The sequence below is a fragment of the Furipterus horrens genome, unplaced genomic scaffold (assembly GCF_987537825.1).
Source record: "Furipterus horrens unplaced genomic scaffold, mFurHor1.1.pri manual_scaffold_10, whole genome shotgun sequence".
NCBI classification, from domain to species: domain Eukaryota; kingdom Metazoa; phylum Chordata; class Mammalia; order Chiroptera; family Furipteridae; genus Furipterus; species Furipterus horrens.
Genome location: NW_028327180.1, coordinates 73,312,069 through 73,336,361, shown reverse-complemented (window position 1 = coordinate 73,336,361; position 24,293 = coordinate 73,312,069). Strand labels below are relative to the sequence as shown.

General features: G+C 42.2%; 4 protein-coding genes across 5 annotated transcripts in view; all 4 read left to right on the top strand.

The window, feature by feature from the left end:
• The first annotated feature begins 37 nt into the window (after window positions 1-37).
• LOC150000656 (protocadherin alpha-10-like) lies at window positions 38-5,556 on the top strand. Its single transcript, XM_090290244.1, has 2 exons — window positions 38-2,465; window positions 5,407-5,556. The coding sequence occupies exons 1-2, from the start codon at window positions 87-89 to the stop codon at window positions 5,554-5,556; spliced, it is 2,529 nt and encodes an 842-aa protein (XP_090146370.1). The 5' UTR covers window positions 38-86.
• Window positions 5,557-5,624: 68 nt separating this feature from the next.
• Window positions 5,625-8,045, top strand: LOC150000655 (protocadherin alpha-11-like). The gene has a single exon (XM_090290243.1). The coding sequence runs from the start codon at window positions 5,625-5,627 to the stop codon at window positions 8,043-8,045; it is 2,421 nt and encodes an 806-aa protein (XP_090146369.1).
• Window positions 8,046-12,548: 4,503 nt separating this feature from the next.
• The window catches only part of LOC150000651 (protocadherin alpha-C2), a 122,788-nt gene continuing 111,043 nt past the window's right edge, over window positions 12,549-24,293 (top strand). For both annotated transcript variants that reach the window (XM_090288159.1, XM_090288158.1), the window contains exon 1: window positions 12,549-14,915. In XM_090288159.1, coding sequence (XP_090144285.1) covers window positions 12,549-14,915 — 2,367 coding nt within the window. The remainder of the gene's footprint in view (window positions 14,916-24,293) is intronic.
• Window positions 19,480-21,957, top strand: LOC150000654 (protocadherin alpha-13-like). The gene has a single exon (XM_090288988.1). The coding sequence runs from the start codon at window positions 19,480-19,482 to the stop codon at window positions 21,955-21,957; it is 2,478 nt and encodes an 825-aa protein (XP_090145114.1).

Below are 24,293 nucleotides of genomic sequence, written 5' to 3'. Positions count from 1 at the left end.
AATAAAGACTCAAAAGAAAGATCTCAGAAGGACTATACGTTTCTGCTCCTGAAATGCTAATTTGCTAACCAGAATCAACCGGCGCGATGTTAGCTTCAGGATCAGGTGACCAGGGAGCACCATTTCTGCTGTTCTCGCTTCTGCTCCTCACTTTTCTGGAGAGCGGGAGCGGCCAGATCCACTACTCGGTCCCGGAGGAGGTCAAACAAGGCACCTTCGTGGGCCGCATTGCTCAGGACCTGGGGCTGGAACTGATGGAGCTGGTGCCGCGCCTGTTCCGGGTGGCAACCAAAGGCCACGGGGATCTTCTGGAGATAAATCTGCAGAATGGCATTTTGTTTGTGAATGCTCGTATCGACCGTGAGGAGCTGTGCGGGAGGAGCGTGGAGTGCAGCATCCACCTGGAGGTGATCGTGGAGAGACCGCTGCAGGTTTTCTTTGTGGTGGTAGAAGTGAAGGACATTAACGACAACCCGCCTGTGTTCCCAGCGACACCCAAATATCTCTTTATTTCCGAAAGTAGGGCTCTTGACTCTCATTTTTCACTAGAGGGAGCTTCTGATGCAGATGTCGGGGTCAATGCTCTGCTAACGTACAGACTGAGCGCCAATGAGTATTTCTCTCTGGAAGTACCAACCAACGACGACCAGGTAAAACTACTTCAACTGGTACTAAAAAAACCTTTAGACAGGGAAGTAGCTTCGGAGCTTCTCTTGGTGCTTAAAGCAACAGATGGAGGCAAACCTGAGCTGACAGGTACTGTAGAGTTACAGATCACAGTGCTGGATGTAAATGACAATGCCCCAATGTTTGACAAGGCAGTTTATCATGTAAAATTACTGGAAAATGCGAGGAATGGTACACTGGTTATTAGGATTAATGCCTCAGATTTGGACGAGGGTTCAAATAGCCATATTCTTTATTCCTTTGCAAATGATGTCTCCCTGGATACAGAAGCATCTTTTCGCATAGACTCAGCCAGTGGAGAAATAAAAGTAAATGGAAAAATAGATTTCGAAGAAACTAAGTTATGGAAGCTTCAAATAGAAGCAATTGATAAAGGAAGTCCCCCAATGTTTGGTCACTGCACAATTTTGATGGAAGTCTTGGACATCAATGATAATGCTCCAGAGTTGCTAGTGACTTCTCTGTCACTTTCTGTTCCTGAGGATGCTTCACTGGGGACCGTCATCGTCCTAATCAGTGTAACTGACCGTGACTCTGGTGACAATGGGCAAGTTACCTGCTCACTATCACCCCATATGCCCTTCAAGCTGGTGTCCACCTTCAAGAATTACTATTCGCTGGTACTGGACAGCGCCCTTGATCACGAGAGTGTGTCGGAGTATGCTGTTGTAGTGACCGCACGGGACAGGGGTTCGCCTTCGTTATCAGCCACAGCCAGCGTGTCCGTGGAAGTGGCCGACGTGAACGACAACGCGCCGACGTTCGAGCAGCCCGAGTACACGGTGTTCATCAAGGAGAACAACCCGCCGGGCTGCCACATCTTTACGGTGTCCGCGCGGGACTTGGACGCACAGGAGAACGCGCTGGTGTCCTACTCGCTGGTGGAGCGGCGGGTGGGCGAGCGTGCGCTGTCGAGCTACGTGTCTGTGCACGTGGAGAGCGGCAAGGTGTATGCGCTGCAGCCTCTGGACCACGAGGAGCTGGAGCTGCTGCAGTTCCAGGTGAGCGCGCATGACGCGGGAGTGCCGCCTCTGGGCAGCAACGTGACGCTTCATCTGTTTGTGTTGGACGAGAATGACAACGCGCCCACGGTGTTGCCCCCTGGGGCAGGCGGCGGGGGCGGCTCCGTCAGTGAGCTGGTGTCTCGGTCTGTGGGTTCGGGCCACGTGGTGGCAAAGGTGCGCGCGGTGGACGCGGACTCTGGTTATAACGCATGGCTGTCTTACGAGCTGCAGCTGGCGTCTGGTGGTACTCGAAGCTCGTTCCGCGTGGGGCTGTACACGGGCGAGATCAGCACGATGCGTGCCCTGGACGAGGCGGACGCTCCGCTCCAGCGCCTGTTGGTGCTAGTGAAGGACCACGGTGAGCCAGCGCTGGTGGCCACGGCCACTGTGCTGCTGTCGCTGGTGGACAGCGGCCAGGAGCCTAAGTCCTCTTCGCGAGCGTCTTTGAGTGCCGCAGGCTCAGAAGTGGCGCTGGTGAACGTGAACGTGTACCTGATCATCGGTATCTGCGCGGTGTCCAGCCTGCTGGTGCTCACGCTGCTGCTGTACACGGCTCTGAGGTGCTCGGCGCTGCCCACAGAGGGCGTGTGCGGGCCAGGGAAGCCCACGCTGGTGTGCGCTAGCCCGGTGGGGAGCTGGTCCTACTCGCAGCAAAGGCAGCAGAGGGTGTGCTCTGGGGAGGGCCCGACAAAGACCAACCTCATGGCCTTCAGCCCTAGTGTTCCTCCTGGTTCGAGTTCTGGAGATAGTGGAGAACAACAGATTTGCGAGAATGTAAGTACAGTAATTCTGGGATGTATTTCATGCCTATTAATGTCAATGACATAGAAGTTAACAAACATATTAATGTAAAGTTTATTGCTTCATTTATTTCTTTTAGCATTTCTTTTCCAATGGCTTATTTTAAAGCACACTGGAAGTCCAGTCATTTTAAAATTACTTTTCACAACTGTCTTTATGAACATATCAGGGATATTAGTTGGTAGAAATAATGATAGTAGTAATAGCAGTAATGTAATAGATGACTAAAGCTTCCTGTAAATGCATAAGTTGAAGTCAGGAAGGAGGCAACATCACTGATCAGAAATGGAGGGTGTGGGCAAGGCTTAAATATTTTACTCCTCAATTCTGCAGGAAGATCGTTATTCCTATTCATTTCTTTTTCTAAGTGGAGTCCCTCACTCATTATGTTTACACATTCAAAGTTATTTTAATAGTGCATAACTTTATAATTTAGTTAATTTAAGTTCAAACATTTAAATTCTTATCTTTCTATTGTACATAAGTTTACTTACTTATTACTAATGGGCATGAGCTGGTGGTGGCCTCATTTTATAAACCATTTTGTTTCTTTATAATCAAAGGCATGCTTCTTTGAGGTAGTGGGTGGAGTTCTCCTTGATTTTAAGGATGATTTTACTTATTTTTGTCTTTATCTCCCTGCAATTTCAAGCTCATTTTCTTCATAGTCTTCAGTTGGTTTAGACAGATATTTTTCTTTATTTCCTGATGTAAGCTCAGTTTTTTAAATTGTCTGTGGAACCCACTGCTGTTCTCCTCCAGATTAATTTATTGAGCTCCTCTATTGTATTTGGAAGATTTTTTTGAGCATTAATCATACTTATTTTTCTTCCATTTATGGTACCTTCCATGAGGCTTTATGGAAATATTTTAGGGTAGGAAAGTTTATGCTTCTTTGTGCTTTGAGTTTAAGAGCATCTTCCCATGTGTGGGGAAGTGTGATATTGCTTCCTGTGTTCACCAAGTCACTTCGTCTTCAAAATGACATTGCTTTAAATAACTTAAACACAACAATCATGGAACTTCTACTTGACACTTCCCCTTGGCATTAGTACTTGACAGTGGTGTTGTTGATTGCATTTCAGCATTTAACATTGAATACTTTAGATACATTTGATGGAAACACTTTTTTTTGTCACAAAGCTATATTCATGTGCATTTTCTTTAAAAAGATCACAGAGAATTTTTATTTATAATTGTAAGGGTGTGAATCAAATAATGTGGAAGTTTTTGTTGTCATTCTTTCTTGGCTTCAGTTTACAAATTAAAGATTCTTTCATTATATTGTGTGGAGAAATAAATTATATATGATGATTTACACAAGGGAGGAGAACCATGTTATAGTAGAGAGGGTGAACTTAATAGAAATGCTGAGAAATCATTAGTGCTAGTAATTTTTCATGTCATTGCAATATTTTTAGATTGGAGATAAGCCATCAAGACTGTACAACAAGCCTGCGAACCAAGTGTCACTGGTTCGACTCCCAGTCAGGGCACATGACTAGGTTGCACGTCAGGTCCTCAGTTGGGGGCGCGAATGAGAGGCAACCACACAATGATGTTTCTCTCCCTCTCTTTCTCCTTTCTCCCCTCTCTAAAAATGAATAAATAAATAAACAAGCAAACAAATAAATTAATTTAAAAAAAAGACTGTGCAACAAAACACTCAAGCTAGAGTGATATATTCTGAATCACTTTCTACTCTTCCTCTTCCATTGTATCCTCTTCACCTACCCTTAAGTCCCAAAGCTATGTGAAAACACAAAGGACATGTAACCAAATTACAACTTCAGGCAATAAAAACTCACATCAACAATTTCTATTTTCTACTTGTTATTTTATGAAATTGACTTTCCACAGACACTGAAGTGATTTGCCATTTGGTTAGATTGTTTGATTATTTATTTTTTTAGTGCACTATTGGGCACATAAAGGAAATATAATTAGAAATCATTTCCTGGGTTTTGGATAAACTCCAAATTCTTTCAACAAGAAACAGGTCAGCTATTTTCATCAACATAGTTTCAGTAGATATACAAAAACCAATGTAGGTGACTTGGAAATACCAATATAGTATAGATATTTTCATGGTGATTTTTATTTCATTAAATGAAATTCATTCTATAGTTGAAAGATGGCTCCTGTCATGTCACTGACAGACATTATTACATGATTTTCATTCTGATACCTCATATTATACTGTTTGCAATGTAATTTATATGAGAATATAAAATTTATGTGAAATATAAGTTTGATCTACATCAGTAAATGATTCCCTTTTTCCTTTGTGAATTCCATGTTTTAAACTACCAAATTTGAAGATATATTTTTGTTTTTCTTATTGTTTTTCAATGGATATAAAGGTGTTTACAATAAAATCACAATTAAATGTAAACAATAAAGATTCAGAACTAAAAAAAATATGAGTAGAAGGCAAGTGCACATAGGTGGGAACACAATATGCAGAACTTAAAGACTAAATAGTTGTTATAAAAACTTGAATTTTGTCTTTGAGTTTCCTAGCAGCCAAACTAACAAGGGAGACTAGAAGTAAAACAATTCAAATGTTTATATGAGGAACAGTATCTTTAGGAAGCGTTTAACCATAGTTTTTCATTAAGTTACTCTTAGAATTGATTTCTCTGTATATATGTATATAAGTAACATAATAATTTTATAACTCTAACTCAACCATAGGAACAAAAATTTAAATTTGATGTTAGTCTAGACTAAAATGGCATTTCTCACATACCCTCAATTTTAATATGATTTAATCTGACTATTAAAGAGATGAACACTTTGGAAACAACACTTTTGGGTTTAAATAGCATGAAAGAGGAAATTTATTTTTTTCCTCTGGAAGTACAAGTCTGTGGTATTGGATGTAGTTAGTGTACGGTACTCACAATTTCAGGCACAAGGTGTCGCTCTTTACTTGGTGGAAATAGTTGCTTCAAGGATTGGTCTGAATATCCAGGAACTCGAGTATGCAAAGACTCCATCACGCCAGTCACCACTGTTAACGTATCCTTTAAAGCTTCTCAAAAATTCAACGAGATTTTAAATCCGAAACCGGAGTCTCTGGTACTGTAAGTATAAATAATCTTGTTTTACAAGTCAATGTCCTATGCGATGTTTGAGTTTCAAAAAAGGGGATTGGGCACTCAGCGGCTGCTGCTGTCGCTTCTGTTCTTCGCGCTCTGGGAGGCTGGGGGCGGCCAGGTCCACTACTCGGTCCCTGAGGAAGCCAAACACGGCACCTTCGTGGGCCGCATCGCGCAGGACCTGGGGCTGGAGCTGGCGGAGCTGGTGCCGCGCCTGTTCCGGGTGGCGTCCAATGGCCACGGGGACCTTCTGGAGGTAAACCTGCAGAATGGCATTTTGTTTGTGAATTCTCGGATCGACCGCGAGGAGCTGTGCGGGAGGAGCGTGGAGTGCAGCATCCACCTGGAGGTGATCGTAGAGAGGCCACTGAAGGTTTTCCACGTGGAGGTAGAGGTGAAGGACATTAATGACAATCCACCAGTGTTCTCGCTGAGAGAACAGAAGCTGATGATTTCTGAATCTAAGCAACCTGACTCGCGGTTTCCTCTAGAGGGCGCTTCTGATGCGGATATAGGAATGAATGCTTTATTGACTTACAGCCTAAGTCAAAATGAGTATTTCTCTTTAGAATTACCAACAAATAGTAAGCAGACTAATAGACTGTCACTTGTATTAAAGACGTCTCTAGATAGGGAAAAAACTCCGGAAATCAGTTTGCTACTGACGGCTGTAGATGGGGGGAAACCGGAGTTAACCGGCACCGTTCAGCTTTACGTCTGCGTCTTGGATATAAATGACAATGATCCAGAATTTGAACAATCAGAATACAAGGTGAGATTAATGGAAAATGCAGCTAAAGAAACGTTTGTGATCAAGTTGAACGCTACAGATCAAGATGAAGGAATTAATGGGGAGGTAACATATTCCATGTTGTTGGTTAAGCCCAATGGAAAATCCTTATTTACAATAGATAATAATGGAGAGGTGAGGATCAATGGAACTTTAGATTATGAAAAAAACAAGCTTTATGAAATTGAAGTACAGGCCAAAGATAAGGGAAATCCTCCGATGGCAGGTCACTGTACAGTCTGGGTAGAAATCTTAGATGCCAATGATAATGCCCCTGAAGTCACCGTGACTTCCCTGTCTCTCCCAGTACCAGAAGATACTCAGCCTAGCACTGTCATTGCGTTGATTAGTGTATCCGACCGCGACTCCGGTGCCAACGGACAAGTGTTATGTTATTTAACGCCCAACGTTCCCTTCAAAATCATGTCCATGTTCAAGAACTATTATTCACTGGTGCTGGACAGCGCACTGGACCGCGAGAGCGTGGCGAACTATGAGCTGGTGGTGACGGCACGGGACCTGGGCTCACCTTCGCTGTCAGCTACCACTAGCTTGTCCGTGGAGGTGGCCGACGTGAACGACAATGCGCCGACGTTCGCTCAGCCAGAGTACACGGTGTTTGTCAAGGAGAACAACCTACTCGGCTGCCACATCTTCACAGTGTCCGCGCGGGACTTGGACGCACAGGAGAACGCGCTGGTGTCCTACTCGCTGGTGGAGCGGCGGGTGGGCGAGCGTGCGCTGTCGAGCTACGTGTCTGTGCACGCGGAGAGCGGCAAGGTGTACGCACTGCAGCCTCTGGACCACGAGGAGCTGGAGCTGCTGCAGTTCCAGGTGAGCGCGCGCGACTCGGGCGTGCCGCCTCTGGGCAGCAACGTGACGCTGCAGGTGTTTGTGCTGGACGAGAACGACAATGCACCCGCCCTGCTGCCACCTGGGATGGGTGGCGGGGACAGCATCATGAGGGTGCTGGTGGCACAGTCAGTGGGCGCGGGCCACGTGGTGGCGAAGGTGCGCGCGGTGGATGCGGACTCTGGCTACAACGCGTGGTTGTCTTATGAGCTGCAGCTGGCGTCAGGTGGTGAGCGCTGCCCGTTCCGAGTGGGACTGTACACAGGCGAGATCAGCACGAGGCGTGTCCTGGACGAGGCGGACGCTCAGCTCCAGCGCCTGCTGGTGGTGGTAAAGGACCACGGCGAGCCGGCGCTGGCGGCCACAGCCACCGTGCTGCTGTCGCTGGTGGACAGTGGTCAGGCCCCGAAGACCTCATCGCGGATGTCGGCGACGGCCACGGACCCAAAGCTGGCGCTAGTGGATGTGAACGTATATCTGATCGTCGCCATCTGTGCGGTGTCCAGCCTGTTGGTGCTCACGCTGCTGCTGTACACGGCTCTGCGGTGCTCGACGCCGCACACAGAGGATGCATGCGGGCCAGGGAAGCCCACGCTGGTGTGCGCCAGTGCGGTGGGGAGCTGGTCCTACTCGCAGCAGAGGCGGCAGAGGGTGTGCTCTGAGGAGGGGCCGCCCAAGACGGATCTCATGGCCTTCAGCCCCAGTCTTCCTCCGGGTTTGGATAGAGGTGGAGAGGAAAGGCAGGAAACTGGATCAAATTATCTTGGGCAGGTGAGTTTTATAGATTCCCTCTATGTTGAAATCTAAGTTAAATTTTAATACGATCAGTTTATATCATAAAAAATTTTAATGACTACTGTTTATTTTGAGTATTCTTTGAAGAAGAATGTTAGTGAAATATATGATACAATTTTGGTCATATGAAGAACCTGATTTTTTAGCCAGTAAATGTCTTCTTTGTCCTAATATTTTGTTAGAAAATGCAAGATTGACTTTCCTGTTATCACTTTCTTAGAAATATTTTTATTTATCACCAATCTACTCAGGTCACTTTGTTTTATCTCCAGTCCTAAATAATGTAGGTAACCGCCATTCTCATTCTCCTTGTCTTTAAACAGCGTTTTGCCTTGATATTTTCATATTATTAAGTCACTTGACTTTTCTCACTACAGGCTTGTATAAAAGATACAACACTCTATTAGAATTGAAAAAATTTACCTCTTTTTCTGTGGTATTATACATCCATTATACATTTATTGTCCATCAGATAATCTCTAGTTTTGCCTCTCCTGATAAGATAAAACTTGTTTTAATATTATTTGCAGTAAAAAGGCAGTCTTGCATTCTAGTATGCTGCTTTCATGGAAATAATATAATTAAAAGTTTCATTTATTTTTTATTTTGTTCCATGAAATGAGTAGAGATTTATCTACTACATACTCAATTAGAACTCCCAGGTTTATGCTTCCAAAGTAAACTAGGCTAATAAAGTTACTTATATTATTCAATCAAGTCATTCAAACTTGCTAAAGGCATGTGTATAAGCTTATGATATCTGTCAAAAATGCTAGGTGGCATTTTTCTTATTTTAGGTTTTTTTTTTCTTGAAAGGAATGAGTTAACTAATAATCTGATGCCTATTGGCAATGATTGTTTCATCTGTTTCACCTTTTAAAGATTTTATTTATTTATTTTTAGAGAGAGGAAGGGAGGGAGAAAGAGGGAGAGAAATATCGATGTACATAAATACATCCATAGGTTGTCTCTCACATGCCTGCAACTGGGTACCTGGCCTGCAATCCAGGCATGTGCTCTGACAGGGAATCAAACCAGCGATCTGCCAGTTCTCAGACTTCACTCAATACACTGAGCCACACCAGCAGGAAATTTCACCTTTTAAAGGTCTCATCTTTCAATGATTTATTTCTAATATTTGTGAAATTATCTTTCCATTCAGTATAATCACATCTGAAGATTCTATCAAAAACCATTTACCTCTTGGTCATTTTTCTAATTCAGTGATTCTTAACTGTATGTAGGATGGTTCATTACTGACTTCATTGGGAATCCAACAAAAATCATATGTGGCTATTCTCCCCTTAAAATTACACAGTGTACCATTTGGCATAATATTGAAGAATGCCATGCTGAAGCTCATTTTTGGACCTCTTATCATGAACCTTTGTATCTCAATATTAATTGGCTAAAAACATTCTTTATTTCAAAGTAGGCAACCATATTAAAATATAAAATATTTCAGTCTCAAAAGTGTTAAACCATTATGTCATTTATGAAACTGAAAATATAATAAATGTGCATGTTAGGTCGTCGTCGTCGGCGGCGGCAGCCGTCCGTCTCGAGAGACGATGGTGTAGCTTCTTCAGAGTCTATCTGCACCGCCGAGAATGGCTGTGCAGTCCGACTCAGGAGTGACATGGTATCTGTCTCCTCCCGTGTTGAATCGACATCTTGAGATGACGCTGAAGCTACAGAGCCTGGGCAGGGTGATATGGAGGGTCTGCGCTCGCCCATGCAGCAGACCCCCCCTCTCTTCGCAGCTGAAGGATCCAAGGGAAAGACAGAGTCAATACAGCTTGGCTTCAGGTGCGCCGCAGGAGTTGCCGGTGTTTACTACAATGTCAAACCGCCTTAGGGACTCCGGCTCCGGATTTTCTGTCGGGGTTTACTCCCTTAGCCTTTCCCCTGAAGAGGTATGCCGCAAGGCAGCGGAGGTTTTTTGGAGTCAGAGTTTTCCTTCTCTGAGCATGTTAGGTAAGGCATACAATATTACCTATCTCTAAATGAAGTTCTTGGAATGACTCAAGGTCATTTAAATTTAATAAACAAAGATATTTAAAATTTAAGTAGTTTAAAATCCTGCAAATCATTATATGTACAGTAAATAAGTAATCAATGCACATTTTTGATCATTTCAAACTATGTAAACTAATTTTTACAAACTTAGTGATTTTACACTTATTCTATATATTTTAGGATTATATTCTTAGTTCTAAGATTATTATTTCAACCTATTTTCTAGTTCAGTTGTTTAGTTAGTAGGCTAAATTTTGGTATTTCTATCTGTTTAATGATTTAGTTATGTCTAACAATGTGTGAGAACTACATAATACATCACTTTTTTTTTACTGCATACTCATTAAACAATAACTCCACACTTCCCCCTTCCTCAGCCCCTAGAAACAGCCGTTCTATTTTTTGTTCCTATGAATTTGACTAGTCTAGGAAGCTAATATAAGTGGAATATTATAAAAAACAGATATCATAAAGTATTTTTTGTGACTGGTTTATTTTACTTAGCATAGTATCCTCAAGGATTATCCATGTAGCATGCATAGAATTTCCTTCCTTTTAAAGGGTGAATAATGTTCTATTGTATATATTGTATATATTCCACATTTTATTTATCTATTCAGAAGAGTGGGAAAAATACCTCTTTAAGAATTCATAACTACAAGCTAGTTTCCTTACATGACAGTGGAGCAGCACTTAGCACATGTGTGGAGTCTGAGAAACCAGAAGCTAGAACTTTAATTCATAATTATCTGAGTTTTTAGGGTAATATGTAAAACAAACTGATTTTGAACACACCATTTTTTTTCAGTAAAGTTCTTTAGCATTTATGGTACATTGACTATCTTTGAAAATGGAAGATAGAAATAGAAGAAGCTTGGGGGTGATATTAGATAATTTAATAGTTTGATAGCATCAGACTCAAAATTAATCAGTGTTTTTGATTAATTAAGAGCCAGTTTTATAGTTGACTTGTTATCTTATACTCTTAGAAGCATTCTTGGTTATTATTTTCTGGTTCTGTAAAGAATTCATATCTCAGTTCCCTTTATTATTATTATACATGGAAGGAATGGTATCAAATTATTGGTTAAAAATTTTTTGAGTTGAATTTTAGTGAGTTTATAAAATTGATATTTACTTGTTCACAACTAGCTGTGGTATCTTATCAGTTTTACTTTTTCATAAAGCTGGTCTTGAATTAATAAATAAAATTATGGAAAATATTTTGATTTTTACTCTCATCATAGTCACCTAATCTTTGTAAAAAGATTTTATTTACTTATTTTTGGAGAGGGGGAAAGGAGGGAGAAGAAAGAGAGAGCAATATGGATTGGTTGCCTCTTAAAAATGCTGTGTCCGACCAGGGACCAAACCCACAATCCAGGCATGTGCCCTGACCAGGAATTGAACCAGTGACCTTTCACTTTGCCAGACGACACCCAACCAACTGAGCCACACTAGTCAGGGCATAGTCACTTAAATTTTTGAAGAGAGGCATATTCTGAGTAATGAAGTGCCCTGAAGGGGAAAATTTAGAGGAAAACCAATGGGTTATTATAAAGTTCATATTCTTTTGATGTTAGTCAATGAGCTTAGGCTCCAAAACATTTCATGATATTTTCACTTCTACTTTATAATGTATAATTTGGAGACATTGACCTAACATTTTATGTGAAAGCCTTTACACCTGCTAGAGTAAAACTTTTCAGAATCTGTACCCAGGCCTCATCTTAACATGTTATGGAAATGAGAGCAATTGTATAAAAGGTCATTACATTTGAGTATCAACAATTCAAAAACAATAACATCTTCCATATTTATGATGAATTCTAATATTAACAGACTGTGAATAAAATAATTTGTATGAATGAATGAAATATTAAGTTTCTTTTCCTTTACTTAATGAGAGAATTCTTTACTTTCTCCCAAAGTCCTACACGGAAGTGCTTCTGTACAATAAAAATCATTACAAGTGTGAATTATAAGCAATATAGTGGCAGGAGTGATTATATTCTTTATTTTATTCTCCATGATATCTAAACAGTAGCTTCTGACACACCTATATCAATCATTATTTTATGATAAACTTTGAAGCAAAATATTTTTTTAAAACTGCAGAATGATAGAAGTATAGGTGTGTTGTTGTAAATATATATTTAAAAATAGACATTTACAGATGATTCATGAAAATATCCAAAAGTAGAAAAATTTAAAGTGACCCAGGAAGTTGCTAAACCAGAAAACAACCACAGGATTTTTCTTGTACATACACGATCAGTCACATGATGTCGCTGTACGCTCAAAAGGTGAAAACGGAAAATTTGTCTCCGAGCCCAGATTTCAACCATTCACAGAACAGGATCGACTTCACATCAACCAGAATTATGGGTAAAATTAACTAAATATACTTACAATAAAGGGAGACTGCTCATAAATGTTCCTGACGAGCGTTCCCTTAAAACGTACATTCTTACCTCAGAGACCTCCTTATCTGCAATGGTGTTTACATGGCGAGGAGGCCCAGGAGCCCGGTGTCTGTGGCTGTCGCTTCTGCTCCTCCTGGCCTGGAAGGTGGGGAGCGCCCAGGTCCACTACTCGGTCCCCGAAGAGGCCAAACACGGCACCTTCGTGGGCCGCATCGCGCAGGACCTGGGGCTGGAGCTGGCGGTGCTGGTTCCGCGTCTGTTCCGGGTGGCGTCCAAAGGCCACGGGGACCTTCTGGAGGTAAACCTGCAGAATGGCATTTTGTTTGTGAATTCTCGGATCGACCGCGAGGAGCTGTGCGGGCGGAGCGCGGAGTGCAGCATCCACCTGGAGGTGATCGTAGAGAGGCCATTGCAGGTTTTCCATGTGGAGGTGGAAGTGAAGGACATTAACGACAACCCGCCGGTGTTTACCGGAGAACAAAAGGTGCTTATTTCTGAATCTGCACCTCTGGACTCTCATTTTCCCCTAGAGGGCGCTTCTGATGCGGATATCGGGGTAAACTCTCTTCTGACTTACAGGTTGAGTCTAAATGAGTATTTTACTCTTAAAATAATAACGAAAAATGATAAAAGTATATTGCCTGAACTGGTTCTTCGGAAGTCCTTGGATAGGGAGGAAACGCCAGAACTTAATTTATTGCTGACCGCCTTGGATGGCGGTAAACCGGAGCTAACAAGCTCTGCTCATATTCAAATAACCATCCTAGATGTGAATGATAATGCTCCCGTGTTTGATAAACCTAGGTATAAAGCTGTGCTGTTTGAAAATGTCCCCAATGACACAAGAGTGATTCAACTAAATGCTTCTGATCTAGACGAAGGACTGAATAGAGAAATTTCTTATGGAATCAGAATGATTTTGCCAGTGAGTGAAAAATGTATGTTTTCAATAAATCCAGAAACAGGTGAAATTAGAATTTTAGGGGAACTAGATTTTGAAGAGAATAATGAATATGAAATTCATGTTAATGCCATTGATAAAGGGATTCCGTCCATGGCAGGTCACTGCACGGTTCTGGTGGAAGTTCTAGACCTGAATGACAATACACCCAAGGTAATGGTTACTTCGCTGTCACTAATGGTTCGAGAAGATGCTCAAGTGGGTGCCGTCATTGCCTTGATCAGCGTGTCTGACCCTGACTCTGGCACCAATGGGCAGGTGACCTGCTCACTAATACCCCACGTTCCCTTTAACCTGGTGTCCACCTTCAAGAATTACTATTCGCTGGTGCTGGACAGAGCCCTGGACCGTGAAAGCGTGTCTGACTACGCCGTAGTAGTGACCGCGCAGGACGGGGGCTCGCCTTCGCTGTCGGCCACAGCCAGCGTGTCCGTGGAGGTGGCCGACGTGAACGACAATGCTCCGACGTTCGCGCAGCCCGAATACACGGTGTTCGTCAAGGAGAACAACCCACCGGGCTACCACATCTTCACTGTGTCTGCGCGGGACTTGGACGCACAGGAGAACGCGCTGGTGTCCTACTCGCTGGTGGAGCGGCGGGTGGGCGAGCGTGCGCTGTCGAGCTACGTGTCTGTGCACGCGGAGAGCGGCAAAGTGTACGCACTGCAGCCTCTGGACCACGAGGAGCTGGAGCTGCTGCAGTTCCAGGTGAGCGCGCATGACGCGGGCGTGCCACCTCTGGGCAGCAACGTGACGCTGCAGGTGTTTGTGCTGGACGAGAACGACAATGCGCCAGCGCTGCTGCCTCCTGGGGCGGGTGTCGGGGGAGGTGGGGTGAGTGAGCTGGTAGTGGCGAGGTCGGTGGTCGCGGGCCGCCTGGTGGCGAAGGTGCGCGCGGTGGACGCGGACTCTGGCTACAACGCGTGGTTGTCTTATGAGCTGCAGCTGGCGGCTGTTGGTGCAAGCAGCCCGTTCCGCGTGGGGCTGTACACAGGCGAAATCAGCACGACGCGTGCCCTGGACGAGGCAGACGCTCCGCGCCAGCGCCTACTGGTGCTTGTAAAGGACCATGGCGAGCCGGCGCTGGCGGCCACGGCCACCGTGCTGTTCTCACTGGTGGATAGGGGTCAGGCCCCGAAGACCTCGTCGCGGATGTCAACGGAGACCACGGACCCAAAGTTGGTGCTGGTGGATGTGAACGTGTACCTAATCATCGCCATCTGTGCGGTGTCCAGCCTGTTGGTGCTCACGCTGCTGCTGTACACGGCGCTGAGGTGCTCGGCGCCGCCCACCGAGGGCGTGTGCGGGCTGGGGAAGCCCACGCTGGTGTGTTCCAGCGCGGTGGGGAGCTGGTCCTACTCGCAGCAGAGGCGGCAGAGGGTGTGCTCTGGGGAGGGGCCAACCAAGACCGATCTCATCGCCTTCAGTCCGGGCCTTCCACAGCCGATAAAGGATTGTCTAAATGATTCCAGTGAAGTAAGTTATTAATATATATTTGTTTCTTTTAAGAACTTTCTCTTAGGGTATAAATACATTCTCTTTTCTTTTTTTTCCATGCTACTCTTTAAGTTGCCAATATCTCCTCTTCTGTCATACATTTTTAGTCATTTGATCTTTCATGTATTTGCCCGATTTTTCATGTATTGACTAGTGAGGTATATAGATGAGCTGGAGGCCATTGATCACCACACTAAACATTTCTATTAATATTTCTATCATCTTTCCTATTAGCTGTGAATGATTAGCCTTGACAATATTAGTACACTACAGTAAAACTAGGTGTTTGATAACTCTTACATTTATTTTTAATTTGAACTTAATTTCATGATTACAGAAAATTTACAAGATTAATACAAAGAGTTTCCAGATAACTGGATTCCTTTACTGTTTTTTTATGTGCACAGACTTTTAAAATAGTCTCCTTGATCACCATTCTAATTTCAGTACAATCCTCTTCCAGATATTATATCAATAATAATTGTTATTAATTCTAAGATGAAATATTTTTGTTATTGTTCACATAAAGTGCCTTCTTTCTTTCAAGTAGAATTGGCTGTTACACTATCTTTATTTACATAAATATAATAAAAATCATTTTCTATTTAAAATGTTATAATTGAAATCAGAATGCATCTTATAATGATGGTTTATAATAATTTACCTAGATGTTTTACTTTTTTGGTCACACATAAATAATGCTGCACCTTACAATTAATGACATTTTTATTCAATAAAATATGAGTACTTTGATCCCTTATTCTTTTCCAGGACCCGTGCTAAGTATTTAATTGTATTATATCATTTAGTTTTCAAATCAGCCCAATTATGCCATTAGAATATTTATCATTGTAATTTTTCTGATGAGAAACCTAAAGATTAAGCCACATAGATAGTTAGACGTGGCTCAATCTCAGTTTTGGGGGAACCCAAACCCATTATGACATATTGCTCTGAGACTATATTATCAGGTGAATACTCTTAGTGCATTTTACATGCTGTAACTTTCTTCCACAAAAGTATCTGGAGACTCTCTTTGACCAGAGTAAAGCCTTAAGTCTCTCAGCCTGGTACTGAAGACATCAAGCTTTCCTGCCTTTAGCCTACTACTCTCTCACATATCTTTAGTTTAGGCTGTGGAATATAGCATATGTTCAATCAATACTTTTTAAATTAATATAGGGTAGTAAATAAACTGCTTGGGTAATTCCCTTCATTGCAGAAGTTGGGGTGCACTCCAGAGATTAGGCAATGTTTTATTAAAGAGTGCCTGAAGGATAGCTAACATTTCAACAGGAGGGTGTTACAGATGGAAAGATAAATGTGAATAAATGAGCAGAGTTTGCTCTTTGCTATAGTGAATGTGTACTTGAAGGATTGGAGCAGAGGCGATTCTGAAGAAGAAAATCTAGTAAAGAATATTTTATAATACTTTAGGTATCAGGTAATGAAGACTTAAATTGTGACAGCCAAAAGAGATTAAGAGAAACATGTGGAAGAGATATTGGTAAAGTAGAAGCAGCCAGATAATGACTGATTCAACACAATGATAATAAAAATGTAAAAGTAGATAACATTAACATTTTTAGTTTGGTCACCTGGGAGATAGATTGCCTTAACCAAGATGCAAAGTAAGATTGGAGAAACAGTTTGTGTGTGTTTGTGAAGCTAAGCAATGGAGAGGAGCATTAAAAAAAATATTACTATTGAGGTTCTAGGAGAATACCATTGTGATTGGGAATATGGATCTGGACCTCAGGGGAGATTGCAGATGTAGATTTGTGAGCCATTACCTTAGAGAAAAAATATGTCTATGATAAAAACAACATCACCAAAGAGAGGCAGAAAAATGAAAAGCAGCCTTGGCTTGGTAGCTCAGTTGGTTAAAGCATCATCCCAATACACCAAGGTTGTGGGCTCGACCCCTGGTCAGGACACATAAATGAAGCAACCAGTGATTGCATAAAAATGAAGTGGAACAAGAAATCAAGATTTCTCTCTCTCTCCCCCTTCCTTTCTCTCTCTAAAATAAAGAAATAAGTTTTAAAAATTAAGAAAGAACAATGAAAAGCAATGCATTCAAGTAAAGAATTTAGGTGGATAGGTATGTTCCTGGGGCTGCTGTAACAAACTACCAAAAACTGCATAGCTTAAGACAACAAAAACTGATATTCTCACAGTTTTGAGGGCCAGAGATTCAAAATAAAGTGTTGGCAGGGCTGTACCAATTCTGGAGCTCACAGGGAGAATCTGTTGTCTCTTACAGCTTCTGAAAGATCTCACAGTTTTTTGGCTTGTGGCCACACCACTCCAGTCTCTGCCTCTGTGATCACATCGCCTTCTATTCTTCTCCTCCATATGTTTGTTTTAAAAGGATACATGTGATTGCACTTTAGGGCCCACCTGTATAATCTAGGATCAGTCCTTCCTTTAAAGATCCTTTACCTAATCACACTTTTTTGGGGACTATATATAGTAATATTCACCAGTTCCAGGGATTAAGATGTGGGCATATCTTTAGGAGAGTCATCACCAAATGTATGATAGTAGGCTTAAAATAATAATAAGATGGTTGACAACTGAAATAAAACAAAGTGCAATATATCAAGTACGTGGTTGAAGTTACAGGTAAAGAGAAGGAGGCCTTTTTTAAAAAATATGGCATTTGAGTGTTTTTGTAGCATGAGGGAAAGAATCAAGTAAAGAAGAAGATTCTGAGGAAGAGACAGGCAGAAAAAGAATGAAGATTAAAAATACAAAGGAGAATAGAATATAAAATATATTTTAAAAGGTGTAGGTTGGCCTTAAAAGTAGGGAACATCTTTCCTTAGTAGGGGATAAAAATAGACTATAAAGAAAATGTTGATAGAAGAGAGCAATTGAGTTCATATTGATTACTTATCTCTTTGGGTAAATCATCTGAGAAACAGTTGGTGAGAATGAGGTTGGGAATTTGAGATGAGAGGGAAGAGGATATGAAAGAATCACTGTAGGCATGAGGGAATAGTCATGCATTCATCTGAGGGCCCTATTGAGGTAAAAGCGAGAGTGAACCTGTGGAGAATATAGTCATCATGGTTAAGTGCCTATTTTATACTAAGAAGCTCAATAGGAAAAATGGAGAAAATAGATAGTTATGTTATGTGTTGGAAACTAAAGAAAATGTTAGAGGTGTAATAGAGTAAGTAGTGAGTGTCTGGAAGGGCATGTTTTAAATGGCTGACTATGTAGTGTAGGTTAGGTGGGAAGGTAGGGCCTGATAAACAAGAACTATTAGAAAGAATCAGGGATTATTCCCATTATAAGAATAATGGAGCAGGAGAAGAAGATGAAGGTAAGAGAATATCAAATACTTTACTCATATTTTCAGAGTAGAGCAAAGATGCAGAAATGAACTCAACTATTATTTCCTGTAGAGTTGTGCACATAACAGGCAAGAGAATTATTGGAGCAATGCTATGTCTTTCATAGTGCTATTTGGCTTGGAACTTTTGGGCCTAGTAAAGATAGTCATAACAGTAAAAGTTAGGGTCTCTTTCCTCTCTTCCTTGTGTTAACATCTGTGTCAACCTGTTGTTTCTTGGAAAAATCAATCAATTTAAATAATAGTAAAAATTTCCCCAGTGGTGGTGTAAGATGGAGAAAGGAAGAGGGAAGTTTAATATATTGATAGTTATTTAAATTCCATCAAGCACATAGTTCTTGGAGTGCTAGTTCTTCACATGTTTTATACAAAGAGAATCCAGAACTTTAAATCATTGTTATATATAAATGGTCTAAATTATTGTTTGTGCACACACACAAATATAAACTACACACATCAGACACCTAATTCAAATACAAATATTTTATCCACATTTCAAGACATATTTGGGGGAATTTATAAACATGATGTACTTATTTAAAATCTAGTTATGCTTACCATTATTTTTCATGTTCATCCATTTTATCATGTAATTGGTCGTGTTTCCATTTGGAGTCAATGGCTGTTGTGTGAGAAGATCTCAAAAAATATTACAGGAAAAGGACATTCCCACCAAAACCTACAAAGCTTTGCAGAAGTAGAGGCTGGTTTCCAAAAGTAAATGTAGAGTATTGCCCCTCTTAAAATTCTGCATGGAAGTTTTACACATACAAAAATATACTTGTGGAAAAAGGAATTCATTCAACCAAGTTTCAATTGACATCCAATGCTGAGTACAGTTCAGTAATTTACTGTTTCTGGAAGAAAAAAAAATCCTCAGTTATGTATCTGCAGTGAAAAATGTCACGAAATGCAAGAAATAACCCTATATATATGAACAATATGAAAACGGAATCATTTTACACTTACACATTCATGCGCATGGTGTCGCTCTTCACTGAGAATGTTTCACCAAGAAAGCACCTCCGCTCTTTCCTTCCTGCAGAAAATTTGACATATGGTCGAAAACCTCTAGCGAATCCTCCCACAACAGAAGGCTGTAAAATTGGATCTTGAGAGTCTATTTGAGGTATGATATTCTATATACTTAAGGTAGCTCTGAGGCCTATTGAGTGCACCATGTTGTTTTCCTGGCGAGGAGGCCCAGGAGCTCGACCTCTGCTGATCTCGCTTCTGCTCCTTGCTACCTGGAAGGTGGGGAGAACCCAGGTCCATTATTCGGTCCCCGAGGAGGCAAAACACGGCACCTTCGTGGGTCGCATCGCGCAGGACCTGGGGCTGGAGCTGGCGGAGCTTGTGCCCCGCCTATTCCGGGTGGCGTCCAAAAGCTATGGGGACCTTCTGGAGGTAAATCTGCAGAATGGCATTTTGTTTGTGAATTCTCGGATTGACCGCGAGGAGCTGTGTGGGAGGAGCGCGGAGTGCAGCATCCACCTGGAGGTGATTGTGGAGAGGCCGCTGCAGGTTTTCCACGTGGAGGTGGAGGTGAAGGACATTAACGACAACCCGCCTGTGTTCCCAGAAAATAAGAAAAGAATAATCATTGCAGAATCCAGACCTCCGGAAACTCGGTTTCCACTAGATGGCGCATCCGATGCAGATGTTGGAGTAAACTCGGCCTTGACCTACCGAATCGGTCCCAATGATTATTTCGCTTTGGACACTCAAAACAATCCTGAACAAACGTCTTCGTTATCACTTGTATTGAGGAAAGCATTGGACAGAGAGGAAATTCAGGAACACAGGTTATTACTGACAGCGAGTGATGGAGGTAAACCCCAGCTCACCGGCACAGTTCAGCTGATCATTACAATTCTGGATGTAAATGACAACGCCCCAGAATTTGACAAATTCATTTACAAGGTGAGAGTTTCAGAGAACGCATTTAATGGGACATCAGTGTTCAAGCTAAATGCCACTGATCCTGACGATGGTATAAATGGAGATGTAATCTACTCATTTAGAAGGCCTGTATCGCCTGCAGTGTTGAATGCATTTATTATAAATCCCAGTAGTGGAGAAATTAGGACAAAAGGTAAACTGGATTTTGAAGAAAAGAAATTTTATGAAATATCTGTGGAGGCAATTGACCAGGGGAATATCCCAATGGCGGGTCATTGTACCATTTTGGTGGAAATTCTAGACATAAACGATAATGCTCCAGAAGTTACTATCACTTCTTTGTCACTCCCTGTGCGAGAGGATGCTCAGGTGGGCACCCTCATTGCCTTGATCAGCGTGTCCGACCGTGATTCAGGCCCCAATGGTCAGGTGACGTGCTCACTAACACCGCACATTCCCTTCAAGCTGGTGTCCACCTTCAAAGATTATTATTCATTAGTGCTGGACAGCGTCTTGGATCGCGAGAGCGTGTCGGACTATGCGGTAGTAGTGACCGCGTGGGACGGGGGCTCGCCCTCACTGTCGGCCACAGCCAGCGTGTCCGTGGAGGTGGCCGATGTGAACGACAATGCTCCGACGTTCGCGCAGCCCGAGTACACGGTGTTCGTCAAGGAGAACAACCCGCCGGGCTGCCACATCTTCACGGTGTCCGCGCGGGACTTGGACTCTCAGGAGAACGCGCTGGTGTCCTACTCGCTGGTGGAGCGGCGGGTGGGTGAGCGTGCGCTTTCGAGCTACGTGTCCGTTCACACGGAGAGCGGCAAGGTGTACGCACTGCAGCCTCTGGACCACGAGGAGCTGGAGCTGCTGCAGTTCCAGGTGAGCGCGCGCGACTCGGGCGTGCCGCCTCTGGGCAGCAACGTGACGCTGCAGGTGTTCGTGCTGGACGAGAATGACAACCCTCCTGTGCTACTGCCTCCTGGGGCGGCCGTCGGGGGCGGCACGGTGAGCCAGCTGGTGTCGCGGGTTGTGGGTGCAGGCCACGTGGTGACGAAGGTGCGCGCGGTGGACGCGGACTCTGGCTACAATGCGTGGCTGGCTTATGAGCTGCAGCCGGCGGCGGGTGGGGCGCGCAGCCCGTTCCGCGTGGGGCTGTACACGGGCGAGATCAGCACGACACGAGCCTTGGATGAGGCGGACGTGCCACGCCAGCGCCTGTTGGTGCTGGTGAAGGACCACGGCGAGCCGGCGCTGGCGGCCACGGCCACTGTGCTGCTGTCGCTGGTGGACAGTGGCCAGGCCCCGAAGGCCTCGTCGCGGATGACTGCGGGGGCCACAGGCTCAGAAGGGGCGCTGGTGGATGTGAACGTGTACCTGATCATCGCCATCTGTGCAGTGTCCAGTCTGCTGGTGCTCACGCTGCTGCTGTACACTGCGCTGCGGTGCTCGGCGCCGCCCACCGAGGGCGTGTGCGGGCCAGGGAAGCCCACGCTGGTGTGCGCCAGCGCGTTGGGGAGCTGGTCCTACTCCCAGCAGGGGCGGCAGAGGGTGTGTTCTGGGGAGGGGCCGCCGAAGACCGACCTGATGGCCTTTAGCCCCAGTCTTCCTCCTTGTCTGATTTCTTCAGAGGGAACAGGTGAACAAGAAGCAGATTTAGAACATTTGAAAGAGGTGAGTTCATATTTAAAGTTGTCTATTTTCACTTTCCTCAGTTTGTGGTTTAAGATTCTCCAAGCTCAATTTAAGGCTATTTAAAAAATAATGCTGGTTATTTTTATGGCATTAATGAGTGTTATGGACATGATTGGTTTAATTATCCTTCCGATTGAAATCTCAAGTCAAAAACAGTATAAACTGTCAATAACATTAATCCTTTCTGTTTGTTGTGTTCTTTTTTTTTGTCTGTTTTTTGTTGTTGTTGTTGTGTTCTTAATAGTTGGTAAGTATGGCGTGTGAGCATTTACAAAAAACCAACACATTGTGAATGCTTAAGCATTTCAAAAACATTTGTTTAAATGAAGCTAACCATAATTTAAAATGTAAATCTCTTTATTTAAAAAAATTATAATATACCCACATAAATGTTTTGTTTTAGTGTATAAAAACTTTTTATACTAATGTTTTTAAAGGTGCAGTTCTCTTTGTTTTAAAAAAACCTTGGCTTGGTCCCACCCTGTTTTCCTCTAGGCACATCAGCATCCCCCCTGTCAGATTTTTATATGAAAACTCTTGTGATTTTCCTTTCACATTTTATTTACAGTTACATATATATATGTATACACCTAGTGGGTTTTGTTATTGTTTCTTTTAGAAAGTTTATTAGTATAATTGTACATTTTACATCTCAGTTACCAATCTCTTGGAAATTCCTACAAATCTGATACTTTTAATAGCTGTATAGTACTTCTCTAGTGTAGATATATCATTTATATATTTGGTTATTCATCTGTACTATCAGACTATTCTGTACTATCATTTTACATATTTCTAAAATTTTGGTGCTTTTATTTCTACAAAATTATTTTCAGATGTGGAATTGATGCATCAAAAAGTATCAATAATTTAATTTTAAAATGTGTTGTTAGGTTACTGTTCAAGTATTTTGTAGTACCTTTAAATTCCATCAGCAAGTTGTGAGCACTCTCCATTTTATCCCCAAAAGGAATAGTGGTTTTATATTTTGCCAATGTAATTTGTATAAAATGATCTAATTGTTACTTAAATTTTATTCCTATATACTGCCAGTGAATTTGAGCATGTTCTCATTTGTATTCAGTTTTCTTTGGTTTATTAGTTAAGTTCTTTGCCCAGTTTTTAACTGTAACATTTTTGTTTTTCAATTTGGCAAAGTTCTCTGTAAAATGTAGATATTAACTTTTATCTCCCACCTATATAAAAATATTTTTCTTCTATATAACATATTGGTTTGTTTATAGCCTATTTTGCCACATAAAAATGTATTTAAATTACTATATTAAAATGTTTTTTTTTCTTATGGATTTAAGAATCTCCAGGTTTAGTTAGAAATATCTCCCCAACTCTTATATTGAACATTCATTAATTAAATTAATTTAATAAACATTTATTTTTAAATTTAACTTCATTTTAAATTGAGGTATAATTAACCTATAAAATTATTAGTTTTAGATATACAGTGTAATAATTCAATTTTTATATATATTGTGAAATAGTCTCCACACAAGTCTAGTTAACACTTATCACATAAATAGTATTTTTTTCCTTGTGATAAATTTTTAAAATCTACTCTTTTAGCAGCTTTCAAAATACAATATTATTTTGTTAACTATAGTCACCAGGCTGTACATTACATCCTTATGACTTATTTTATAACTACAAGTTTGCACCTTTAGACATCCTTCAACCATTTCACCCATCCTTCATTCCCTGCATCTGGCAACCACCAGATGAGTATCTATGTGTGTGTGTGTTTGTTTTTTAGATTCTATATGGGTGAGACCATTTTTCTTTTTTTGTTTTACTGTTTTTTATTGATTATATTGTTACAACAGTTCCAATTTTCTCCCTCTTGCTCCCCTCCACCCAGCACCCCCCTCCCCCAGCAATCCCCCCAAGTCCATACCCCTGGTTCATAAAAATTAACTATCCCCCCCCTCAAATATTAGGACCCTTTGTAATCTTGTAAAGGACAATGGGCGAAGGTCTCAAGCTCCTCTAGCTGCTTCAAGCTGGACATGGTCGTTGTCCTACCTACCCTTGGGTCCAGAAAACCCTAATAAGTGTGGGGGTGTGGAGGGGAGGGTGGCCTTCCCACATGGGGAAGGATCGTGCAGGCTCCAGGTCAGTTGGCTGTCTCCGGTCAACGGCGTGCTTGGTTTAACAGGCTGGTGTCCTTGTTGTGTTCTGGGGGCAACAGATTTGGTGAAAAGGGTTAAAAGACATCATTCAATCCATAACTACTAGATGACAAAAGGCAGGGATTAATTTTTCAATGTTCCATATTAGGGAAAAAAAAAAAGGGCTTCTTTGTAAGAAGGTGTGCTAGGCACATCTCACCTGTCCAAAACCCTTTTGCCCATTATACTTAGTTAGGGCTGAGGTAAATAGTTTAG

Bases quoted from the DNA above. Each gene is read 5' to 3' on its own strand.
- LOC150000656 (XM_090290244.1), top strand. From the start codon at position 87: ATGTTAGCTTCAGGATCAGGTGACCAGGGAGCACCATTTCTGCTGTTC. The intron at 2,466-5,406 runs GTAAGTACAGTA...TCACAATTTCAG, and splicing joins AACAACAGATTTGCGAGAAT to GCACAAGGTGTCGCTCTTTA.
- LOC150000655 (XM_090290243.1), top strand. From the start codon at position 5,625: ATGTTTGAGTTTCAAAAAAGGGGATTGGGCACTCAGCGGCTGCTGCTG.
- LOC150000654 (XM_090288988.1), top strand. From the start codon at position 19,480: ATGTTGTTTTCCTGGCGAGGAGGCCCAGGAGCTCGACCTCTGCTGATC.